The sequence below is a fragment of the Lepidothrix coronata genome, unplaced genomic scaffold (genome assembly GCF_001604755.1).
Source record: "Lepidothrix coronata isolate B3197 unplaced genomic scaffold, Lepidothrix_coronata-1.0 Scaffold80, whole genome shotgun sequence".
In the NCBI taxonomy this organism is placed as follows: Eukaryota; Metazoa; Chordata; class Aves; order Passeriformes; family Pipridae; genus Lepidothrix; species Lepidothrix coronata.
In genome coordinates, this window is record NW_016690260.1 from 1,869,894 (window position 1) to 1,892,923 (window position 23,030).

Below are 23,030 nucleotides of genomic sequence, written 5' to 3' on the forward strand. Positions count from 1 at the left end.
TTGCATTTTCAAGGCATTCCTTCAAAAGGGACAACTGATGTCTGCCATGGCAGCAGTAATTGTGTTTTTACAGAGTAGATTTAATGTTCGCATTTAAGAACAGCAGTTACGTTTACACTCATCTGAATAACATGCAAAACCTCTATATTTAGGGAACTTTGCGTCTTATTTCTGAATCCTTTGAGCAGGAGCTCCAAGCCATTGTGCATTGCAAACCCTTGCCCCTCAGGGATGCCCTGATGGGTTGTGGCCAGCAAGCCCCCAGGGCAGCACAGGAGTCAGGGGAGCTCCAAGAGAGGTGTCTTCAGCTAAAGATACTTGAAACCCATGTGTGTGTGGTTTTGAGAGGAGACTTATTGCCTATTACCAGGGTCACTGGGAACCTCTGCTACCATCAATCCTCATAATGGTGTGGGTTTTCAAACTCACAAGGAGTAACACCTTCTGGGTACTTTTACTGCAGAATCTGTATGTTTTCTATCATAACGTTTCTTCTAATGCATATAACACAAATCTCTACACTCCCACGAGGCTGGATGATAGTTTCTGGGTGGCACAATTTTTCTCTTATCCTGTAACAGTGAGCAAGACTTCCAGCTTGCCCAGAGAGCAAAGCATGTTTGTTAATAACACGAGATCTTCAGTTCATATTATGTCTGGGGTTGGACAAAACCATAAATCCAGTTTTAAGAATCCCAGTATCAGATCAAAACTTTGCAGCCATAAAACAAAAAGTGCTACTCTGGTATAAACACACTCTGCCGGTTCAAATTTGTTCGAAAAGGTTAACAGGGGGTTAACATAAATAGACATTATGCTCTGAATTTGGTACTATCTGTCATTCTGCAGCTGACATAAGGCCGTACACTAAGGTGAACTCCTTGTTGTGTGTTCTGGCTAATTTGACATAAACGGCTAATCCAGCCCAAATTTATACTGTTGGAGTTTGCAGCGGGGCACAGACCTGGTATCATATGCAAACATCCAGACTCAGAGGTTGGCACGAGCAGCAGGTTTTGTCTGCCTCCCTCTGGCCTCTGTCTGCCAGTCTTCACTTCATCACCCATCCCTTTGGCACCTTCAACTCCTGCAGAGTAATTCTAGTCCTTTAGAGCAGCAAGCCCTAGTGCAAAATTCTCCCTCTGCATCTTGCAGCATTTAGGGGTCTGAAGAAAGGCCAGAGAGGTAAGAGTAGGTCTCAAAAAACAACCTGGGAGATCCCCCTTGCCTTGACTGATTGAAATATCAGTTGTTTACTTAACACTAACTTTCCCTCCTGTGGAAGGAAAATATACTCCCATGGATTTAAAACATTTCTATGTATACACTACTTCACCAGAATTGAGAGGGAGCTCTGGGGTGGAATTTTCCTTCCACATTTGTCTTCATTCCTTTACATTTTAACCTACATTCTTCATCATTTGCTCCTTTGTAAGCGAAACCCAGGAGCAAACATCACTGATATATACAGATATATAGATTAATACAGGTTTATTCCCATATCACCTCTGAAAATAATCACAGTTCATCATTTGGTGTCTTGACGTTTTATCGGTGTCATAGCTTATTTCCTTATCAGATATTCACTTAAAAATATAGGCAGCATTTATATATGCTGCTGCACAGCATGTTTGTTTAATTAACAGGTTTATTCCTACATCAGACCGCCGTTTAGGCTGACTTTACCAAGCTAGCTTATCTAAATATTTCACATGAAAGCTAAGGAAGTGGAAGTCAACAATGCCTGTTATTTTTATTATCATTTCTGTTTCTTTTGGAGTTTGATAGTGAAGTGCATCATATTACTGCACAGAATAACATGAAAACTGGGAAATCTCAGTCTCCCAATTCTCCTGGCCTTTGAAGGACTGCCTGAGAGCTGGAGTTCAGAGGCTTTGTGGTGGGGCTTGCCCATCATTAGGGAGCACACTGACATGAAAGCACAAAAACTGTCAGTCCTTTGTCTTCTCTACCACTTTAGAATACAAGTCATTAGAATATAAGTATTTGGTTCATGTCATTTTACAGTTCATAACTGCACTCCAGAAATCACAAAAAGCAGAGTTGGCTTTGTGTGGAAAAGTGTTACAGTTATCTTAACGGCCTTAACATGCTTTGCACATGGGCAAAGAATGACAAAAGAATATTCCTTTCTGGAAATCACAGCCAGTACAGACTGTGACACAGCACAGAACCGAGGTTAATTGACCCAGCAGGATACATTCGTACCTTTATTTACTGTGACATGGGAATAAATGGTAGAGTTTCACAAAGGCAAGTACTGAAATTAGACAAGAGGGAGAAGGAGAAATAAAAGGGCCCTACAAAGTATGAAGGTTTTTTGATTATTCAAAGTGCTTTAAGAGCTATTTTAGTACCAGAAAGTTCCCAGCCATAGATTTAGCACTCTGGGGAGGCTGAAGAGATGCTCAGAGAACTGTGCAAAACCATTGGCAGCCTTATTGCTCCAGAAGTGCAGGTGCAAAATGCAGTTTAGAGTAAAATCCTCTCTACCTCCCTCTGACATGTTTCAGCATCAGCCCTAATACAGAGCAGAGTCCTGTGTGGCTTCAAGCAATCCTGCATGCAACATATGGAGGAGCAGCAGAAGTAGAGCCCCTCCGAGCTTCCACTACCAGCCTAATCATTATAATAGTTTCGGTTCTTTCAGAGGATCCATTATGCAGAGATCTGGGTAGTTTGTATATAGCTCTGTAATTACCTATGCATCCACTTCCCAGTCTAGCCCTACATCCCCTCAATGGCTGCAAGACAGATGGTCCTTTAGAGCTGAGATAGTGAATTAAAAATGTGTCCAGAAAAAACAGTGATTCAGCAACTACTAAAATAATTTTGTAGATTTACCTCACTTTCACTAGTTGGTTCCAGGAGATAAAGAAATTAAAATCTTTAAATTGAAACTAAAACTAGTTTTAAATTAACCGCCACAGGCTTGTTTTGTTTTGGTTTGCTTTTTAAATCACAGCTTGTACTTTTACTTACTTTCACAGAAATTAGAGCCACTTAAAAAATTCTGTACAAAATTATTCTTCTCCCTCTTTTGTTTTTGTTTTTATTTTTTCCATTCATTGGGTTCACATTTGGCTTGACTCAGAATATTTGTTATACTTTGTTGGTTTTCAAGCTGCCATCGTGCCAAAAGAATCAGTTGTTCGTGCCATTCTACTTGGTATGGGAGCTCTCTCCCAGATGGCTTGCAGACCCCGTGGGGTCTGAGGCAGCCTTGCCCACCCAGCTACCAGGCACTGCAACACATCTGCTCCACCGCAGCCAGAACCTTCTGCAGATGTCAAGGAAGGTGTCTCAGAAGGAGATTTTTCTGAGCCTAGCAGAAATAATTAATCTACAAGACTAGGCAGGTGTCAAACTGAGGGTGAGGTAAAGCTCAAGGCTAGAAGTTAAGTGGCTAAGGCCAGTGGCGAGAAGCACTGCCTTGGGTAGGAACACACAGCTGAGGTGTGTTATAATAAGCAGAGTTATTACTGAGCTAAAGGTCTCTGTTCTCACGGGGCCGACCCTGGGCTGGAGATGATAGGTGAACTGCTGAGTGCTTTGCAGAGACAATTATGCATTTTTATTCACTCTTTCCACACCTGCACCGTAGTATGAAGCTGTAGAGTTCATGAGTCCTATGGGCCTTTCCCCATCCCAGCATCCATGCTCCAGATTTTCTGTTGCTGAGCTATTATTTGCCTCCCCTGTCTTCTGTCATCCTGCCTTTCTGTCCCAGTTTAATTCTGTTCTACCCATTAGGTGACATTTTCACAGCAGTAGCAAAATAGGTAAAGTGGAAGGATAAATGAGATTTCTTCCAACTGGTAAATACCTGCCCTTCAGAAAGCAATTCGTCTTCTTTCAAAAAAAAAAAAAGTATATTTCAAAAAGGAAACACTTCATTTCATTTTGGCTTTACCTCTAATGTTTTCACTTAGGATATTAAAAAAAAGTCTTTAAAAAGGCATTGGAAAAAATTCCAAAGCTGACTGACAAACAAACTTACTAGCAGAGAAAATACAGTTGACCAAACATTAAGCTGAGGTTTGGTTCCTCTGTTTTCAGGAATAATTGGCTTCTCATCAGAGAAGCATTGTTTACACATAACTTCCACCAACCAGCTGTAACTGTATAGTCTGGTCTTTCTCTTCATTGCAGGCTTTTGTGTTGAACGCTTCAGACCAAACTCATTTCTGGTGTTGATCCCCTGAAGCTGATGAAAGGATCAATTTGCTCTATCACATATAAAACCAGGGTGTATTTTAACTGGTCAAATTTAGGTTATAGATTATTGTACTAAAGACTAAAGTGTCTTTCAGCTTTAACAGACCCAGGAGCAGATTCTTCTATTGCAAATCCTACCAACTTCAAGCTATTGGCTGAAGGGTTAACATAGCACAGAATAATTTTTAAATGCTCTTATCAGGCCTTAAAAATTACCTGTCCACAGGAGTGCTCCCCCCCTTTCATGATATGCTTAACTAAGAAAATACACCCTTGTGTTTATTTTAAAAAGCCACAGCACTTAAAAATCAATCGCTTTGTTCTTTACATAGCTGGAGATAGAGTAACTTCTAGATAGGCTAGTGAGGGTACACAAACCAGGCATCATTAGCTGGCCAAAGAAACCCTGAAAATGAAATCCCTGCGGCTTGAGTTTGAGTGTTTTGCTAAGGGAAGGGCAGAGCTGGGGACAGACAATCTCCCTGGTTTGTTTCAGCGCCTGAGGGAAGTTGTCTTGGTAGTCACTGGCCTGTGCCATCCCTTCTACTGTCCCCCTTCCTCCACCAGCACGGGACAAGAGTACCACTCTCAGCAGCAGCACTTCCAAATCACAACTTCAGAAGTATTTCATCTACCTGTGTGCGTTTCCTCAGAGCTATGAGGGACATACCAGAAAAAGTGGAATAATCTTTGCATGTGCAGCCTGTCACTCATTTTTCACCATACATTTACAGTACCCTCACCACATCATCTAACTGCAGCTACCTGATGTTTTTCGAGAAGGTAGCAAAAACTCATATTTTGAAAAAGCAGTGGCTTGCTTGGTGACCCAGTAGTAAGTTAAAATCATCATATACAATATGTATGAAATAGAAAATCGAATTTTGGTGCAACAAAACTGACAGTTCCATTTAACAGAGAATAAATGAATGCAGACTGCTGTGGATGAATGACTGATTTAAAGAGACTGTGATGATTTTCCAAGATGAGAAAGCTGATCACAAGAAAATACATACATTTCTATGTGACACAGGTTATACGCCTACTCCAATTGCCAGTGAAATTAGGCTTAAAAAGTATTATATCATAGACACTGGCACTTTTTCCTGATTTTGCTGTGATTTTTTATAGAAAACCTAAAGTCTGAACTTTCAAAAATATCTGAGTGTAGTAATTTCCAGTTATTTCAGTGGAGCTGGCTCTGAACACAGGGATTGCACTGTCAGATCTATCTACACCATCAAGGTGTACTGTGTGAGACAGCAGAGGTTTAATTTTGCATAGTGTATCATCCCTTGCTTAACAGCTTCCTAGCCATTAGCATAGGTATGCTGTGAAACAGGAAGAAGCAGAAGTTATTACTGTGTGTTTACACTTGTAATATTGTACTTATATTCAAAATACCAAAATTATAAATCAGTAATAATTTTCTGCCTTCACCTCTGATTTTAACAGGACAACAGCTGGCAAAAAAAAAAAAATTCTACAAAAGGACTTAATAGGCAAAATTCAGTGTTTTCTACCCAAACCCTAGTTATTCATATGTGAAGACATCTGATAGAGAAGCTTTGGATTACTTGTTTCCCATTTGTCCATTAGTTGCTCAATACACTTAGGGGAAAGAAAGTCCTACAATTATGCCCTTTTCTCAGAAAAGAGTAGTTCTGCAAGTATTGCTATAGAGTTTCCCTTTTCTATAGTTTCTAACACAAACCGGGGAAGGTCACATTCAAACTGCACTAAATAGTTGTCTTCATTCCAGATCACAGGATTAAGCTCAAGTTTAAAATTAAATGTAAATTACAAATAAGTATTCAGAAAACGTTAATTAAAAGTATTACGTTCCTGACTCATTTATTGCTCAGCAAGGGTTCCTAAGTATCTTAGCTGGAGAAAGGGGCCATTCAAATTCCCCCTTTTTTTTTGACCAAGTCATTGTACATGTCTTAGGTTATCCATTTGCAAGTTAATGTAGTGCCGAAGCAAAGGTTTTCATTTTAAAGAAGTAATATTTCACAGCAAGATATGTTCCTGAAAGATGTAAAACAATCTTTTTCTGCAGCACTGGGAGTTAATCAGCCTTTCTTCACTGCTACAGAGAGGGTTTGAATGGCATAGGATGCTGATTGCTTAGATCCCAGAGCCTATAGAAAACCCAATACGATTACATTTTCCTCCCTTTGTTATCAGAGTTTATTGTAGCTTGGTGTTCAGGTTTTAAGTAGTTTTCAAGTAAGAAAAATAAATTAAGAAAAAGGTATTTTCTGAGTCTTCTGAATAACAGTTGTGTTGTATCAGAGCACCACATGAATGCAAAAGGTGGAGCTTGCAAATGAATAACATAAGGATCATTCCCTATCACTGCATGTGCACTGGATGCATTTCACACAACAGAGAGAGCCCATTTCAGGGGAGCATTGGATTGCCTTTGCTTGTAAACCAAGCTTCTTCAAAGACACACACTACAAGTATTACACAGAGCTCGTGTACCAGTGTCAGTGCTGCTCCCGGCCCACTTGCAGCATTTCTCTTTCACATTTGATCTTTATAGTTTCCATGCTGGAGCAATTTGGCTTGCTGAATTCTGGAAATGTCTCCAGTTAAAATGCTAGTGTATTAACCTGCTGTACTGAGTCTCTTTTGTTTCTCTTTACCAGAGTGCTGCTTGCCAATTTTTACGACTACAGCAGATTTTACTATTCAAACAGAACCAGATGGAACACCAGTTCAAAGAACATGTCAGAATTAAATATTTCTTTTTTAATTAGTTGCTTCTGATTTATGCAAAAAAAATTAACATAAGAGTGGGAGAATGTGCCATGAATCCAGATGCAACACAGCCCACACAAGCATTATCTTTTCTCTGTCAGAGGCACAGAGGCTTTTTCTTTCATTATTTTCTTGTATTTTCTTTTTTCCTTTTTGTTTCTGGATTTCAGTTTTCTTATGCTTTCTGCATCTTTTCTTTCTTGAACCAGCTCCATAATGATGACTGAGTTTATCTTATGTTCATCAGTCACACTTTTTCATCATTATCTTAAATTCTCTCTCATAGAAACTGGTTGATCTGCTTCTAAAAAAAATTATTGTACTCAATACTGCAATCCCAGCATCAGTAGCTCGACATGATAGCATCCTTAGACTTTAATCCTTGTTTTCAGTTGAGAGAATCTTTACACTTATGTTTTTTTCTGATGCAGAAAAGGACTTAAGCAGAAGGTCAAGATTGTGAGGAATATATATTTCAAATGCTAGAGAAAGTTCATTTCCCTTTTGCTGCCAAGAATTCCTGTTGCTTTGGCATGAATGTTTGCTCATCTCTTCTTTCATGCTTCCCCATTTTTGCCAAGTCACATAAGCATCACTTCAGTAAAACATGCTGACTGGGGATAGTTGTTAAGCACAGACTAGAAGTTAAGCGTGTGATTAGCTGCTTTCCCTTTTGGGGTTCTCAGAATGTTGCTGTCAAGGTCAATGAGAAAGACTTCAGTGACTCAGGAGAGATTTTAATAACAGCAATATTTTCTCCCCACTTTCTTTAGGGAGCTGCCACAAGTATCACTGAGAATTTTGCACAAAGATCTGAGATAGTTTACAGGCTTAACTATTTTCGCTTAAACCCAGGATGAATATTTACACCCTGTAAATAATCAAAGAGTTGTGCTCTTGTAGTAACTACTTATTTCAAGGATGAAGACTTTTGGAAGTAATTTTCCAACTAAATTAATTAAACTATTTTCAGAATTTCTACTAGAGCCTGTGCCATTTTTACTTAGCATTGTAATCTAATAAGTAAAGGAATTAAGTCTTAGTTGTATATACATCTTGAGGAAGCATGATTGGTCAAATCAAAAGCAATACTTAAAAAAAAATCAACTCTTGCTTAATTAAATATTTGACAGAAGAACAGTGAAGCATCACAATAGTTAATCTGACTCAGAGCACTGTGTGCTATCTAGGGAAATGACACGGTTCTCTAAAAATATTTACTTTGGTATGTTGTGTCAAGTGATGGATTGTACAGCTTTTCAAGCCACAAGAGATGCCCACAACAAAAAGCTTCCTGTTGTTAATCAAACTCCAGCACTCGGTCCTTTATTTTCTCAGCCTGTTGAACAGACCTACAGTAGGCGTGTTAAAAGCTGGCAAAACTGCTCCCTTGCTGCAGTTCCCTCAATGACTGTATTTTATTTAACAAGGCAGATTTTCATTCTGAAAATAAGGTCTTCCATACTCCGACATGGTTATGTGTGATGACAGGAAGCAGCAATATTAATTTCAAGCCGTGTATGTCATGTGTTGTTCTTTATCCAGCAGTTTGCTAAGATTTGCTACATGATACATTGTACAGAGCTAAATGTTATTTTTTTCCTTCTCTTTAACTGGTCTCTAGTAAAATGCATATGCCATCCCTTGCATATCTATGTCTTAAAAATGTGTCACCTACTAACATTTTTTGGAGACAGTAAGACAGCAATAAAAATATATCTCCTGGATGCTAAAAGATATTGCAGAATAAATAGAGAGGAAGTAATTCATATGTAGCTAGTGCCTTGCAAAATGCTCTTGCAGGAAAGAAATTAATTTCAGAAATAGGAACAAGACAGGCTTTTTTCTACATGAACATTTCTCTCCTGGAAAAAAAAATTGCACACTTGGGATACTCCTCTTTTCTTTTAAGTTAGAGGCCCATTCCTATAGACAGTTCTGCTCCCACAGTTGTACTTATGAATAAAGACAGTCACACTGCAACACAAGCAATTATCAAAGGCTATGTTTTTGGATAAGACCCTAAGGCATCATTTTCCAAGAGAAATATGCTTTTTAATCAGAATGAAAGTGATGAAAATTTGAAAAAAGAACTAGCAATGTACTGCAGTTAGTCAAAGATGAAACTCTGGTCATGGTAATGAAATGTCAGTATTTCAGGTTTGGAGACATCTGCCTATCTCAGATCACAGCCATACAGCTTGTGGTAACGTACAAAATCACTTGTGTTCTCTAAAATAAATACCAGATGTTTGTTTATCATATGTGCAGAAACTTAAATGTCAAATAATTGCAGGGAAATGCATTTGATGTTCATCTTCAAAAGTACTGAATTTCATCACCACCTCTCTCCACAGTCATTTTAATGTGAAACACAAGTTCTTGAAACAAAAAGGACAAGAAGGCCAAAACAAAAAGCTAGTTATTAAAGATTTGTATTACTATCTATTACTATAGTTGGAGGAGCCTGGATCTGAGAAAAACAAGTAGCCTCTGGTCATGTTAAAAGTTGGACCTTCTTTGGAGGTTCCCCTTTGACTGGAACTTACACAGAGAGTTGATCTCTATAAACATAAGCCTCCAAAATGCAAACTAAGTTCTATGTGTTTGGTGACACAGCCATTCCAGAGCTACTACCCCCTGCATTGATTCGTCTGGAAAACATGGAGAAGAGCTGTGTCTTATCACAGCCACACTTTGCTACCTTCGGGTTCCAAGGGTTAATAGCAGTTGATATGGTTGAATTTCTACTCTGAGCAGTTCCTGTGACATTTAGAATATGTGTTTTATGGACAATGTTTACATTTTATAGAAAGCAAAGTTTTAAAAGACATTGAAACAAAAAACAAAATACATCACCAAGTGATTAATGAGGGTGAGCTTAACAGCCCAATAAAATGTGTCATGCAGTCTCCAAGGTAGTCTTCTACATAATTCATTTCTATCACCTTACTTAGAGAAGAAGAGTAATACATTTAGAGCTTGATTTGCAAATATACTTAGGCACAACAGAGGGGTGCTCAGTGTTGCAATTCTGTTTGCATGCACCTGGAGAAGAGTGGTGCCTCTCTGGAGGCCACTGCAGAGAACCATCAAAGGGAGGAAAATGCCTTAAGCCCTACCTCTCTCCTGGACCTTTTCACTGACACAGAACTGAAAACTCCAAGAGACCCTTCTGCTTATTTGCTGCTTAGCCTCAGCTTTCTTGTTTGCACTGCTCCTTTCTCACAAAATAACACTGATGGAGAAATATTATTCTTTTTTTCTCTATCAGTTTGCGAACAAACAGCCCCTGGCATGTGTCAGGTCTGGGGTTACGGCTTCCTTTTGCAAGGGGTTTAAAGCTGTGCTGAACACTACAGCTGTCAGACTCCAGGCACTCCAGGAGAGGACTGCTACTAACACAGTTCCAGTTTTCAAGAAGCACATAAAGATTTGCTGATCCAGAGAGACCACATCTATGTGGAGAGGAGTTCTCCCTAACAAGAAGAGAGACATCCGTCCTCCAGTACTGTCTTACTGTAGTTTCTGTCTTATGTCAGTTACTGGAGGCAGGAGTGCTAATGATGATGCCTTTCCTTCCTTGCTTGTAGGCAATAAATTAAAGGTCCTCTCAGAGTCTCTCTCTCCCCTCCGGTGAGAGAATCCTGCCATCTTTTGAACGTGAAGATAGATGTCTATATCCCTTGTGTGTTTAGGACTGAGCCCTGGGCAGTGAGATTGATGCTGCAGGATATTCAGTGCCCAGGAGTTAAGAAGGTGTATTGAATCCCAAAATTTGGGACCAAGCAAAATCTGGGGGCCTGAAGTTTTCTAATGGGACAAGCCTGAGACACCTGAAGGGTCTGTGACTGGTACCAGTTGTTAGCTCAGGCATCAAGTAATCAAACCTTTCCCTAAGCCGTCAATGTTAAATTTTAACTCAGCTTCAAATACCTAGAACTCTTGTAATAGGCCATTGCTTGACTTTATTCACAATGAAGTACTTGCTGTATATTAAAAAGCCCCTACTAGAATAATTTCAAATCAGTTGGAATGGTACAGGCTTGGGACCCTAATCATTTCAAAACTGAAGAGCTGTTTCAAATTGTGAGAGAAGCAGATCATTTAAATAACTTAGCTCTGCACTCCCTCAGACTTCCAGATTTTCAAGTGCACTTCAGCCTGGAAGTGAATGAGGTATTGGACATAACTCAGTGCAGCACACTTTACAATCAGCAGAGTACAGTTTGGAGAGCATTTGAAGTTAAGCTGAGATTGCTCAGCGCAATGATGCCCAGATTCCCCCATTAACTTTCAGATTGCAACAGTCTAACATCTGAGACTCTCCAGTTGCTTTAAATCACTTGATTGTTTTTGTAAGGCTGGGTTGTTTTTTTTTTTTAAGACTGATTTTTTTTTTAATCGCACAAAAACAAGATGTTGCAGTATTTCACCCCAAAAGACAAGGGCTAAAATGTTACATATAGACTTTACCAGCCTTAAAATCTGGGGCAGGGGTTTTGCCCTGAAAGCCAGTTCTATCTGTCACACACAAGGCTGCTATTCTTGTGTTGGAGGACTCCAAAATGCCTTGTATATGACATGGGCATTGAGAGAGCAGACCCTCTGTCCTCAGTGCCACTTCCTTCAGCCTTCTGGGAGAGAATGCAGAGCATGTTGATTTAACTACTCCAGCGCCTTTGGATATATGACATACATCCAGGAAAAAGGATGCCTGTTGGACACAGGACACATATATTCTGTCTCCTGTGTACTTTGGAAATAATGAAAAAGCCTGAGACATTCATGGGACAATTCACTTAATAAGGGTTAATTCAACCTATTATTATCCTACTGAACTCTGGACAAGTGAAGTTTAGGGGGATAAATTACTCTGATTAATATTTTGCAAATAGTGTCATTTTATCATGAAATTAAATGGCTTGCTTTAGGAAACAAAGAGAAGGTTCTAGCTGTAGAGAAATAGGGTGAAGAATTTGATTTTAATTGGTTTGTTGTTACAGCTAAAAAAAGGGTTGTACAGAAATGGCAGGCATTTCAAAGCTGTGGTCACCAACCTGACTATGAGAAAGTTTTGTGTCTAGTGTCAGCCATTTGGCAACTGGACTTGTGCACTGAGACAAAGATTTCTCTTACCAGCAGAACTGACTTTAGTAGTTGTGTTCCTATACCCCACATCATGCTCCCAAATATACTGATATTTCTTTGATGCCACATGATGAACTAGATGAGGAAAAGATCTAGATGGCAAATAACAGGGAGGAAGAGCAAGATTAACTTAAATCACTTGTCCATTTGTAAAGGAGAAAGAGACATAGTGAGGGAAAAAGAGTGAAGACCTCTAATGAGCATTTGTGTGCACACCACGGCATTCATTTCTCCAAGTTCAAAATTACATTATTTTCTAATGATAGAAGTCCACTACATTTGACAGTTGGAACAGAATTATTGCACTTTTGCTAATGCTTCTTTCTGTTTTCTTCAAATACATCATACAGTAAAAGCAACTAATTTGCCTTCTTCCTAACTAAATCACACAGTGATTTGTAATTATCTTGTGACTAACTAATACATCATGGGATTCTTTTCTTCTCTTCTATTTGCAAGCAACAATTTCCTGAGTTTTAGCAGAATTCTTGTTATCATTCCCTAAGTGCACATCTTTGACATTGTACTATTAAATTTCATCTGATTTCTAATACTGCAATCCTTAGGGTCACTCTGTTCTCACTGCATGAGTCTCCTCTGTATCGACAAGGCCTTGCAGACTTGTGTCCTTAGCAAATTTCATTAGCATCTATGCAAGGTAGTTAATGAAAATATTAAGTAAGGTTTTTCACCAGACTGGTCCTTGGGGAATTTCTCTAGTAACTTCTCTGCAGTCTGTTGGTTCCCACTTGCACTGATGGGGTCTCTGGTTGCTCCCTCACAGAGAAAAGAGAATTCTCTGGCATGTGAATAACCCTTCTGGCTAATTAGGCAAATTTTCCCATCTTCTGTGATGGCACTGTTTACAAAACAGGCGATTATGTCTATGTTATTACCAACAATATTTTGCAATTTCCTTCATACAAAATCCTTATTATCTTTGTAAAACATGGTGGGGTGGAGGGGGTGCCATTTCTGCAGTATTGTTGTCCTCTGAACTGATTGTCTTTACATCCCGAATTATTCTCTACCCCAGGTAGATCTAGGCCTTCTCCGCTTTGTTTCTGGAATTGGGACCCAAGGAGCCATCTCAAAAGAAACAAAGAAAGAATATTATCTGAAAACATATCGTGTGGATGTCAGCTCCAATGGAGAGGACTGGATTACACTGAAGGAGGGAAATAAACCTGTTGTAAGTATTTTTTTTCTGGTTTTTTTATCGCTCTTCAGCGAAGAAATAGTCTGTTGAACTGTTTAGTTACTATCAGCTGTTTAAAAAAGAGGAGTAAGGTATCAGAGATTTAGTCAGGTTGATCAGGGTTAACAATTTGCCAAATCCAAAGCCAGCTATTGTCTCAACAGTGATGGGCCACAGAAATTGTCTATGCAAACCCTAGAGCAGCTGAAAGTGGTACAGGGTGCTGCCTTATCTGTTGAACTCACCATAATTTGAGTGATTTGTTTCTTCTTGCTGGAGTGTTCTGCTCTTTCCCAGCTTGCCAGAGATCTTCTGTGTGACCTTGAGAAAAACACTATGCAGAACCTTTCAAAAAATGTGTTGCTCTGTTATCTACAGTGAAGTTCTGGATATGCAACGTGTCAGCACCTCAGCTCCCTGTGCGTGGCCATGCTGTCTTGCAGGAGTGCTAGCAAGTGATTAGTGGTTTATTAGACTTCCAAGTATCTCAGTGATGGGGGTCATGCAGGCAGATGATTAGGCACATCTTTCCATCCTTATAGATTTTTATCACCTTTCCATTTATCGGCACATTTGCTCTCTGTGACCTCCCAATGAAACAGCTTTAGACACTTATAAGAAAATCTTCATTATCCGCTACCGTGAGCATAAAGCTTATTACTGAGAAGTCAGTTCTACTCCAGCTCTCACATGAATAACCCCAGTGAGGCTGTGCCTCCCTTCCCACCTCGCTCAGGATGTGCCTGGAAGCAGCATCCCCAGAGGCTGCCAGGGGCTGATGCAACTGGAAAGGTTTGGTGGTACCTCCCTTCAGAACAGCTTTTTTGTGACCCTTCTATGAAGACAGAGAAGAGCTGTACAATATCAGACTCTATCAGTGTAATGCTATCTAGCTTTAAATATTTGGTTACTGGTTTGTCCCTGACTCATCTGTAAATGCTCTGCCAAGTCCAATTTTATCTAATCAAAATGGTAGTAGTATTTAACACATACACCTTTCTTCTTTGAAGCATTTTGTAAAACAATAAAAAAATAAATACTGAAAGCTTCTCTTTGATAGGTATTATCCTGGTTTTACAGGAACTTCAGGTCAAATGCCACAATGTGGGCACTGTATAATGATATGTAAAGCTCAAATAACTGACTTGCCCAAAGTCACAAGAGGAGCCAGCACTGTGGCTGGTATGAGACACATGGTTTCCTGGCTCTGGATTCTGTAATCTGAACAACTGCTTCTTTCAAAATCAGACCATGCCTGATTTTCATTACCAACTTCAATTTGTAAACTCTCCAAGAGTGTATTTTACATGATTTTCTCTTGCACATGCTGTCCTTAATTAATGAGAACACTTCCTAAACCTGTGTCACTTGTCCAAAGGCTTTATAAAAAAATTACGTTTCTAAAACGGCAATATTTTGCTGTTGATAGAGACAAGAAAAAACCATGCACCATTCTCTCTCTAATGTTTTAATTCCCATTAAAAGTTCACAGCTACAGATCTCTTCAAGGCACCCTCACCTTCGTATTTTACTAACACCTTATAGGAAGCTGTGTACTTTTGAGAAAAAACTCATTGTCAGATGCAAACTTCGAGAAAACTACAGGAGGTCCTCACAGAGAAAAAAGTTGCTGAAAAGAAATGTAGCTCCATTTAAAATCTCTTACTAGACGTTAAATTACTTGAGATGTAACTGAGCCTGATGAGTTGACAGCTGTGTGCTGTTGGTCACCGATCCAAATTAGTGCAGTTACAGTAAGTAACAAACAGGAAAGTAGACAGTGTGTGTAAGAAACGGGAGAGGGGTTTGTATCCATGGAAAACAACAGGAAATCAGTCTTCCCTATGTGAGGAAGAAGCAGGAAGCTGAATCACCTTCTTTGGATTAGAACATTGCAAGGTTTCAGCTCTGCTAGGAAGGAGCAAGTCTGCAGGATCCTCAACATGAAAGCACAGCCCAATCCTGTCCCTTCTTGTGGAAGTTTCATTGTTCATTTAATTTGACTGCCAGCCTCAGGGGATGCAGGGAAAGTCTTAAAGCCTGTTATGTAGATTTTAAATAGACTTCTATCTCAGTATGCAAGGAGAAAAAAAATTCCGAGTACTTGTTGAAAAGGATTTGAAAACAAGAGGTTAACAAAGCAAGGTTTGCATTATATCCTCTGCAAAACTTTTAAGCCCAAGGACAGCAAAATAATATGTTTTTATCCTAACTCCATATAGGATTTTTTTGTAGTCTAATTGAAATCCAAACCTGTAGTTTGAGCCTGAGGTTCTGTAGCTTTTGCATTGTTCTATGAGTGTACTAGAGATAAAACTGCCCTAATGGGGCATTGAGGGATTCTTCCAGGACACAGAAGTCCTTGGGTGACAAAGACCAGCGTATGTCGTTCCTGCATATAGATCTGGGCATTGGGAACATCTTTTTTAGTATCACTGAACACCTTCCATCTTCATTTTTCCACCCCAAGGAAAGCTAATCTGTCTGCAAAAGTTGTTTTAGGAGATTAAGGAGAGTTTCCCATGCAAGTCTTTTGTCTCAGCCCCCACAAAATAACCCTGGTTAGACTTTATATCATAACTATGTGTAAAACACAGAATTGTAAACAACATTTAAGAGAAAGCTTAACATATATATACTTTTTGTTTCCACACAAAGGTGTTTCAAGGGAATAGCAATCCCACTGATGTTGTTTACAGACCTTTTGCCAAACCAGTTTTAACCCGGTTTGTGCGAATTAGACCTGTGTCTTGGGAAAATGGAGTTTCACTGAGATTTGAAGTCTATGGCTGCAAAATAACAGGTAGGTCTTGGGAGGAATTATAAAATCAAGGGAATTTATTGTGCTTATGCCGTGAGTTTTATTTTTATAAGTGACATGCATTTTCACAATCTGCAGTATGGTCTTAATCTAGAAATTTAAAAAAAAAAAAAGAAAACACCACAACCCAAACATTTAGTGTTATCTGACTGTTGTTCTGACATTATCTTTTAGGTTTAATTACTTTCCTTGCAATTACTTTACAGGTCCATGCAAATACCTGAGATACATGGATATTTTGCAAATTCCCATCTTAGTTTTCCTTCCTAATGCCCCAGTCCCTCTCTCTCATGCTTGCTATTCATAGGTCATTCTCAGCAGCTTTCCCAAGGAACAAACATACATAACTAGATACAGAAGCATTACGAGGTACAAACACTCAGATCTGGAACCTATGCAAGCAATGGTATTTATAGTCAATAATGATAAGTATTGGAAAGTAACTCCTTTATATCACACAGTTTCCTATCAAATTTTTTTTTAGAAATCTTTTTTTTATAGTTTTACATTTCCTATACTTCCTACAAAATGGAGGTACTTTTAAAGGTAAAGTAAAAATACAAATTATAGATGAAAGAAAATGTTAATGAGTTATTATATTTTACAAAGCTAATTTTTCTAGTGCATTTTTTAGCAATTAACATAGTTCATTTGAGTGATTTTTAATACTTCTAGGGCTTTTTTTTTCCTTTTAGGGTTTCTTTAGTCTTGAAAATGTTTCTTAGGACTGGTTTTCCTACAGCAGGAAAATAAGATTACTAATTACTTTGTTAGAGAATTCCAGGTCATTCTACGAAGTCTTTTCAGATTAGATGTCAGCAGGACTGCTGTTACATTCTATATTGGAAATCTTCATTCCTTGTTAGCAGATACTTCTAATTTACTTTTATCTAGGATCATAAAAGAAGCAACTATTTAGCTTCTGTTTCATCTGAAAAAGTCTGAGAGACCAAGGAAATACAATAAGAAAATCTCACACACATCAATAAAATTGTATTTTACAGAATCTATGAAGATTTCCATTTCCAATGCCACCAAAATAAAGCAATCTGCACCCAGATTTTGGCTGATTTTGGAAGTTTTCTCTAGGGAAAGATTCACAAATTCAGATGACCCTGCACTCTTTGCCTTAGCAAGAAGAATAGAAAACAAGAATAGAATAGGATTTTCTGATCCTTTTGGTTCCCACTAAGCCAAAAATACTTGTAGTATTTTGGTACTTCCTGCCAAAACTAGGATGTGCAAGTTTGAACAAATGAAAATTATACACAAATCCAAATAGATTCTTTTGGATATAAGAAATAAATAAGTAATTACTTATGATAGTTGATTTGACTGATGTGTCCTGTTTCTGTTTTATTGCTTGTTCAGATTAACTATTTAATTTATTTGGGGCTTTTTTTTCTCTGTAGATTATCCTTGCTCTGGGATGCTGGGTATGGTGTCTGGGCTCATTCCTGACTCTCAGATTACTGCATCTACTCAAGTGGATAGAAACTGGATCCCAGAAAATGCTCGGCTCATAACAAGCCGTTCAGGTTGGGCGCTGCCACCAACTACTCACCCATACACAAATGAATGGCTTCAAATAGATCTTGGTGAAGAAAAAATAGTGAGGGGTATAATTGTCCAGGGAGGCAAGCACCGAGAAAACAAAGTGTTCATGAAAAAATTCAAAATTGGCTACAGTAACAATGGATCAGATTGGAAAATGATTATGGATTCCAGCAAGAAAAAGATAAAGGTAAGGAGAAAAACTCTGCACTAAAGAAAAGTTACATTAGAAAAAAAAAGTTTACATTACATTTCTATGCATCTGTCTCTGACCTTAGAAAAGGCACACAGCTGGGACAAAGCCAAGCAGGGGAACTCCAAGGGCAGCAATCCTGAAGGGGTGCTGTGAGAGCCATCCCATGCCTGAGGGCAAGAGCTGGCCTTGGGACATTTGCCCCTCTCTGGCAGCAAAGGTTTTGCTTATTCAACAGGTAGTTCAGGTTTGATTCCTGACAACTTGGTGCTTCCGTGGCCCCCAGGTTACTGCAAAATCCCATGCAATGGGATTTAAAAGTATACTCTAAAAAACTAAACTCCACACTAAAATTGAAAGTGAACGAATTTATTTGAGACACCGATTTACTTTTCTTTTTATCTATTTTTGTCAGAGCTGTAGAGTAAGAGTGGGGTTATTTAACTCAATGGAGTACCTGTTGTATTTCTGGGCTGCCTATAGATTGCTCTGAGAGTTTCATAGGCTCTTTGTAATGATCTGATCCAAGTCCCTCCAAAAGAAAGTGAAGAAGTTTTTGACAAGTTATCCCCTCCCAAGTGAAAAGTACTATTATATTGTCACAAGTAAAGCATCTTGGCAGTTGCTTGGGAATAAAGGGCAGCTGGTTCATAGGCTCAAGCAGAAACTGAAAGACATTTACAGAGGAGGACCAAATGAATTGCTGGGTTACATGCCAAGGAAAATGAGTGTGGCCCAGAAAAGCTTCTGGGAATGTACCTGTTTTGGTTTGTCTTTGCATGTATGTGTTTCAGGATCTAAATTGCACTGTGTTGAGCTTGTTTATACCAAATCTCATTTTAATTTTCCATCCCATTTTGTTATCATTGCTCACAAAGTGCATTTTTGCCTCAAAAGGCGCAACTTGGTTTTTAGTCTTTCTACGCAGTTCCTTGAAGAAATGAGTAGGCATGCTGGTGCTGTAGTACTGGGATGACCAGGCAATTGCATACCAAAATGTACCCTCAAAAGGCAAATCATTGTGGTGCTTGGCAGATGGAAATCCTGAGAGTTTCTTCATATCTCATCTATGTTAGTTTGAAAATTAGATGTAAAAGCTGTTTTGCTATACAGACTCATCCTTTGGACAAACCTGTGTTTCCTTAAAGAAAAAGCTGAGTGGGCCCATGGATGTAGCTTTTCCAGGCACATTTGGTAAATATTGGACTTCATTCTCTCCTGTTTTAATCGCACTGAATATGTCTGCATTTTCTCACTTTTTATCATTTGTTTGGGGGATTAAAACTAAACGGATTCAGCCTTTGCAGTCATCTCCTTTCTCTTGTTACCATGAGTTTTGACTTCATCATAAAGTGTGAAGGGAGTGTAAATCAACAATGGGATCTAACCATTTTCGTTCTAAAATAGATGTTGTTTTGACACGTACTTCTACACTGTGGCTCAACGAGGGAAAAAAATAATGCCATATGCTTTCAAAGCAGCGCGCCGTCTGCTGCATGGCTTTCTGTTTTCTAATACAGGCACTTGCCATCATTGTCAGAAGTTAGAGTTTGACAAGAAAACTAGTGTGCTAACTAATGCACTGAGCCCATCCTCAGCTTTCATCACTACCATAAATTAACTTTCAAGATTAATGGAATGGAAAGGGCTGGAATTCGAATCTCTCGTGGCATAATTATAATCATTCCTCAAAATTCAAGATATTTAATAAACTTTCTTCCAAAGCACAAGTTTTCTTTAAAGAGAATCAGATAAATCCCATGATTTGTGAGTCTGATGGATTTTAAATGTTAATACTGGAATGTAGTATTTTTAAATGTGAGTAGAGCTGGATGGGACAGCGTGATATAATGAGTCACAGCAGGAACATGGATTAGAAACAGCCCTGTTATATGAAATGAAACACGTCATTTCACTTGGTTAAAGTCATGACTTCCAATAAACAAACAACTGCATTTTAGGAAAAAAAGAGCAGTGACAGGCTAAACATAACAATAGAATATGTCCAACGGGTGAAACATCACCTTGTTTCTCAGCACGATCTTGTCATTCATGCCTGTAGCTCCTTTCACAAGGACTACCATAACTCCTTCCTCTTTGGTTGACCCAATTTCAGCAATTTTTGAGTGTGCAAAATGTTTCCCCTGTAGCCTAGCTCAAGCACTCAAAGGAATGAAAAACACAAATCCCCAAACTACCATGCAGAACTCCATTTTCATGTCATACTTCTCTCCTCCTTCCACTTTTTCTGGGGACAGGGTTGGTTGGTTTTGGTTTATTTTTTTGGTTTTGGAGTTTTTTCGGTTTTTTACACTTCCTCTCATCATTTCTGGTACAAGACACTTCAGAACATCCTGTCATTTGGAACATCCTTTTAAAATTTTTCTGCCATGTTTATTTTGATTTTAAAATATGTTAGGCAGAATTTTTGTCCTCTCACCAGTTTAGCTTCTCTTTTGTTTAACTATTATTTATTATAACTTATTTTTGTAGGGAAGGAAAGCAATTTGTGTCATAGCCTGTATAAAAGACACTCACAAAATGAAGTTTTGCTATATACTCCTCTCTCCTCTCCCACGAAGAATATCGGTGTGTTTTAAATGAACAGTCAAAAATTGAATCACAGGCAGCTCTGCACTACAAAGGACAATGATTCAATATAATTCTAGATGCCTATTGAATTCTAATGTCTATGTGTCAGTACTCCAGTAGTGATGTCTTTTATAAATCAGTTTTCATTATTATATGTTGCTATTAAGACTACTATTAAAAAGGGAGCAAGGATTCCTCAGATACATGTGTCTGTCTACTTTGTATACATAAAATGGCATTCATTCTTTCTCATGTGGTAGGTAGCTTTTCTGATCATTTGCACTATATTGTTATTCAAATATAATAATGTGCAATTCCACGTCAATTAGATCTGACAGGCCCTCTACACATGGATTCTTGACAACTGTCTTCCAAGCACTGGCAATATACTGGGTCAACCGGTGCCCCTTGAAGGCACCTTGGAGGTGCAATTGCCCTAGGAAGCAGGAGAAGCAGCATTATGTTGAAGTTATTTTAGTTGGTCATAGTCTACCATCACCATTGGCTTTTGCCATGTGCACTCTATAACCAATGGCCAGAAGGGATTGTGGACCATTGGATCACAATGCCGAGGTAAAAGCAAGCAAGGCTTTTAGGACTTCACTGAACATACAAGTCACAGTCAGGTTTATGTATGCTGATTTTGTGCCTTGGGAAATACAGCCAGCTTTTTTCCATGGCATCTGTTTTCTCTGTTCCAGATCAGTAGAAGGAGTTCATTGCAGGCTGGGTTTTGTTCTCATCCCAAATGAAGAGCATCTGATAGTTTGTTCCTGAAGAAGGCTTCAGGTTTCACAGCTATGAGTTAGAAGTTCCTTATAGTAGTGCTTCTAATCCCAAATTTGAACTGCAGTTCAAAGAAGATGGTTTTTAGTGTGTTACCATTTTCCTAATTCATAGAAAAGGATGGGAACGCTTTACTTTTACTTCAAAGTTATATACATTTTCATATTTTGTACTTTAGAGTCTTCTGTACCTGATATTCTGAAGGCATTTTTTACCATAAAATAGAGTAAAAATAACTACTTTTTCCTATCTTTGGTTATAAAGTGTTCATGCCAAGGACTGTTTCTTTCAGTTAATTCATTCTAGGGATTGATCATCTTCCTGGAGGCACCTGAGGTGTTGCTATAGGTAAAAATTATAACATGTTCTATATGCAAAAGATCACTGACAAGAGAAGCTGAAGGTATCAATCAAATGCCACTGAGAGTTGCAGTATGTCTGAAGAACCCAGATTGTAACTCAGAGAAGAAATTTTTGTCTGAAATGTACATTTGCTGACCTGCCTTGCCCGTTGGATTATATCGCAGTTTTGTCAGGAAGCAGCTTTCTTCTTTCTTTCTTTTTATTCTTCTTCAATAGCAGGCTCACTGGAAGAACTCTTGCAGCTACTGCTCCTGAAGTTTAATTTATGCCTTTTGAAATAACTACAACTTGTGAAACTCTGTCACTGGGGGAAATCAGATTGAAATTTTCTCTTGAATAGTTGGATTATTATTGTAACCACTTAAAAGGTGACAGGATCTTCACCTCAGCCATTTTTTTTCCCTGAGAAGTGATGGAAATGTCACCCAGTTAAACAGCAGATCAGAGCATCATTTAAAAACATGTCTCATTAAACACTCAGCTCTTGTTATGACCCTCATGGATTGGTTGCTACTGAGTTTATGAAAAATGAAATGCATTACTTTTTTGAGAAGCTTTAACAGTGTATTTTCCATGCTCATTCAGGACAGGAATGCCTGCCACTTATTAATCAGTTAGAATCTGGTCTACTGCTCATCTAATTCAAAGACTGGAGAATGAAGGAAAAAGGATGAGTGTTGGAAATAGCTTTTGCCTTTTTTTTTTTAACAAGTAGTATTTGTCATGCTTTGCAGACTTTTGAAGGCAACACCAACTATGACACGCCTGAACTGAGGACTTTTGAACCTGTATCGACAAGATTCATCCGTGTCTACCCTGAGAGAGCCACACACGGGGGACTGGGGCTGCGAATGGAGCTGCTGGGCTGTGAACTCGAAGGTAATTGCTCTGATAGAGATGAATGCACTTTATTATTTTCATAAATACATTCTCTACTTGGTCTACTGCAGAAGACTGCTGTGTCTGCACAGGCAGCACGTTGGACTCTCGCTTCCATGACTGCCATTAATGCTGTTTCTTGGCCTAATCAGTTCCTTCTCTGCAGACATTTGAATATGCCCAAGGCACGAGTATTATTCTTTTTTTCCCATTCCTTTGTTGAATCACGATTATATTCTCCACATGGTTTTCCGTTCCCTTAAGCAGCTTTATGATTATACTTTTGAGAATCATAGAACTATTAGGAGAGAATAAAGACAGGAACTTTAATTTTATGTTACCACAATACAACCCTGTAAGAGATGTTTTCTGATTGTGCACAGGGAGCTCTGCACTAAATATAGCAATTATGTCCCTCTATCCTTCAAAAAACCTGAAAGTCACACCAGAATCTATGGTGGGCAAAGATCACTTGGCTGGACAGT

The 23,030-nt window shown here is 38.7% G+C and overlaps 1 protein-coding gene across 3 annotated transcripts in view; it reads left to right on the forward strand.

Moving 5' to 3' along the window:
* The window catches only part of NRP1 (neuropilin 1), a 114,282-nt gene that overhangs the window by 65,675 nt on the left and 25,577 nt on the right, over positions 1-23,030 (forward strand). For all 3 annotated transcript variants that reach the window (XM_017820204.1, XM_017820203.1, XM_017820205.1), the window contains exons 8-11: positions 13,196-13,351; positions 16,016-16,160; positions 17,591-17,922; positions 22,401-22,545. In XM_017820204.1, coding sequence (XP_017675693.1) covers positions 13,196-13,351; positions 16,016-16,160; positions 17,591-17,922; positions 22,401-22,545 — 778 coding nt within the window. The remainder of the gene's footprint in view (positions 1-13,195; positions 13,352-16,015; positions 16,161-17,590; positions 17,923-22,400; positions 22,546-23,030) is intronic.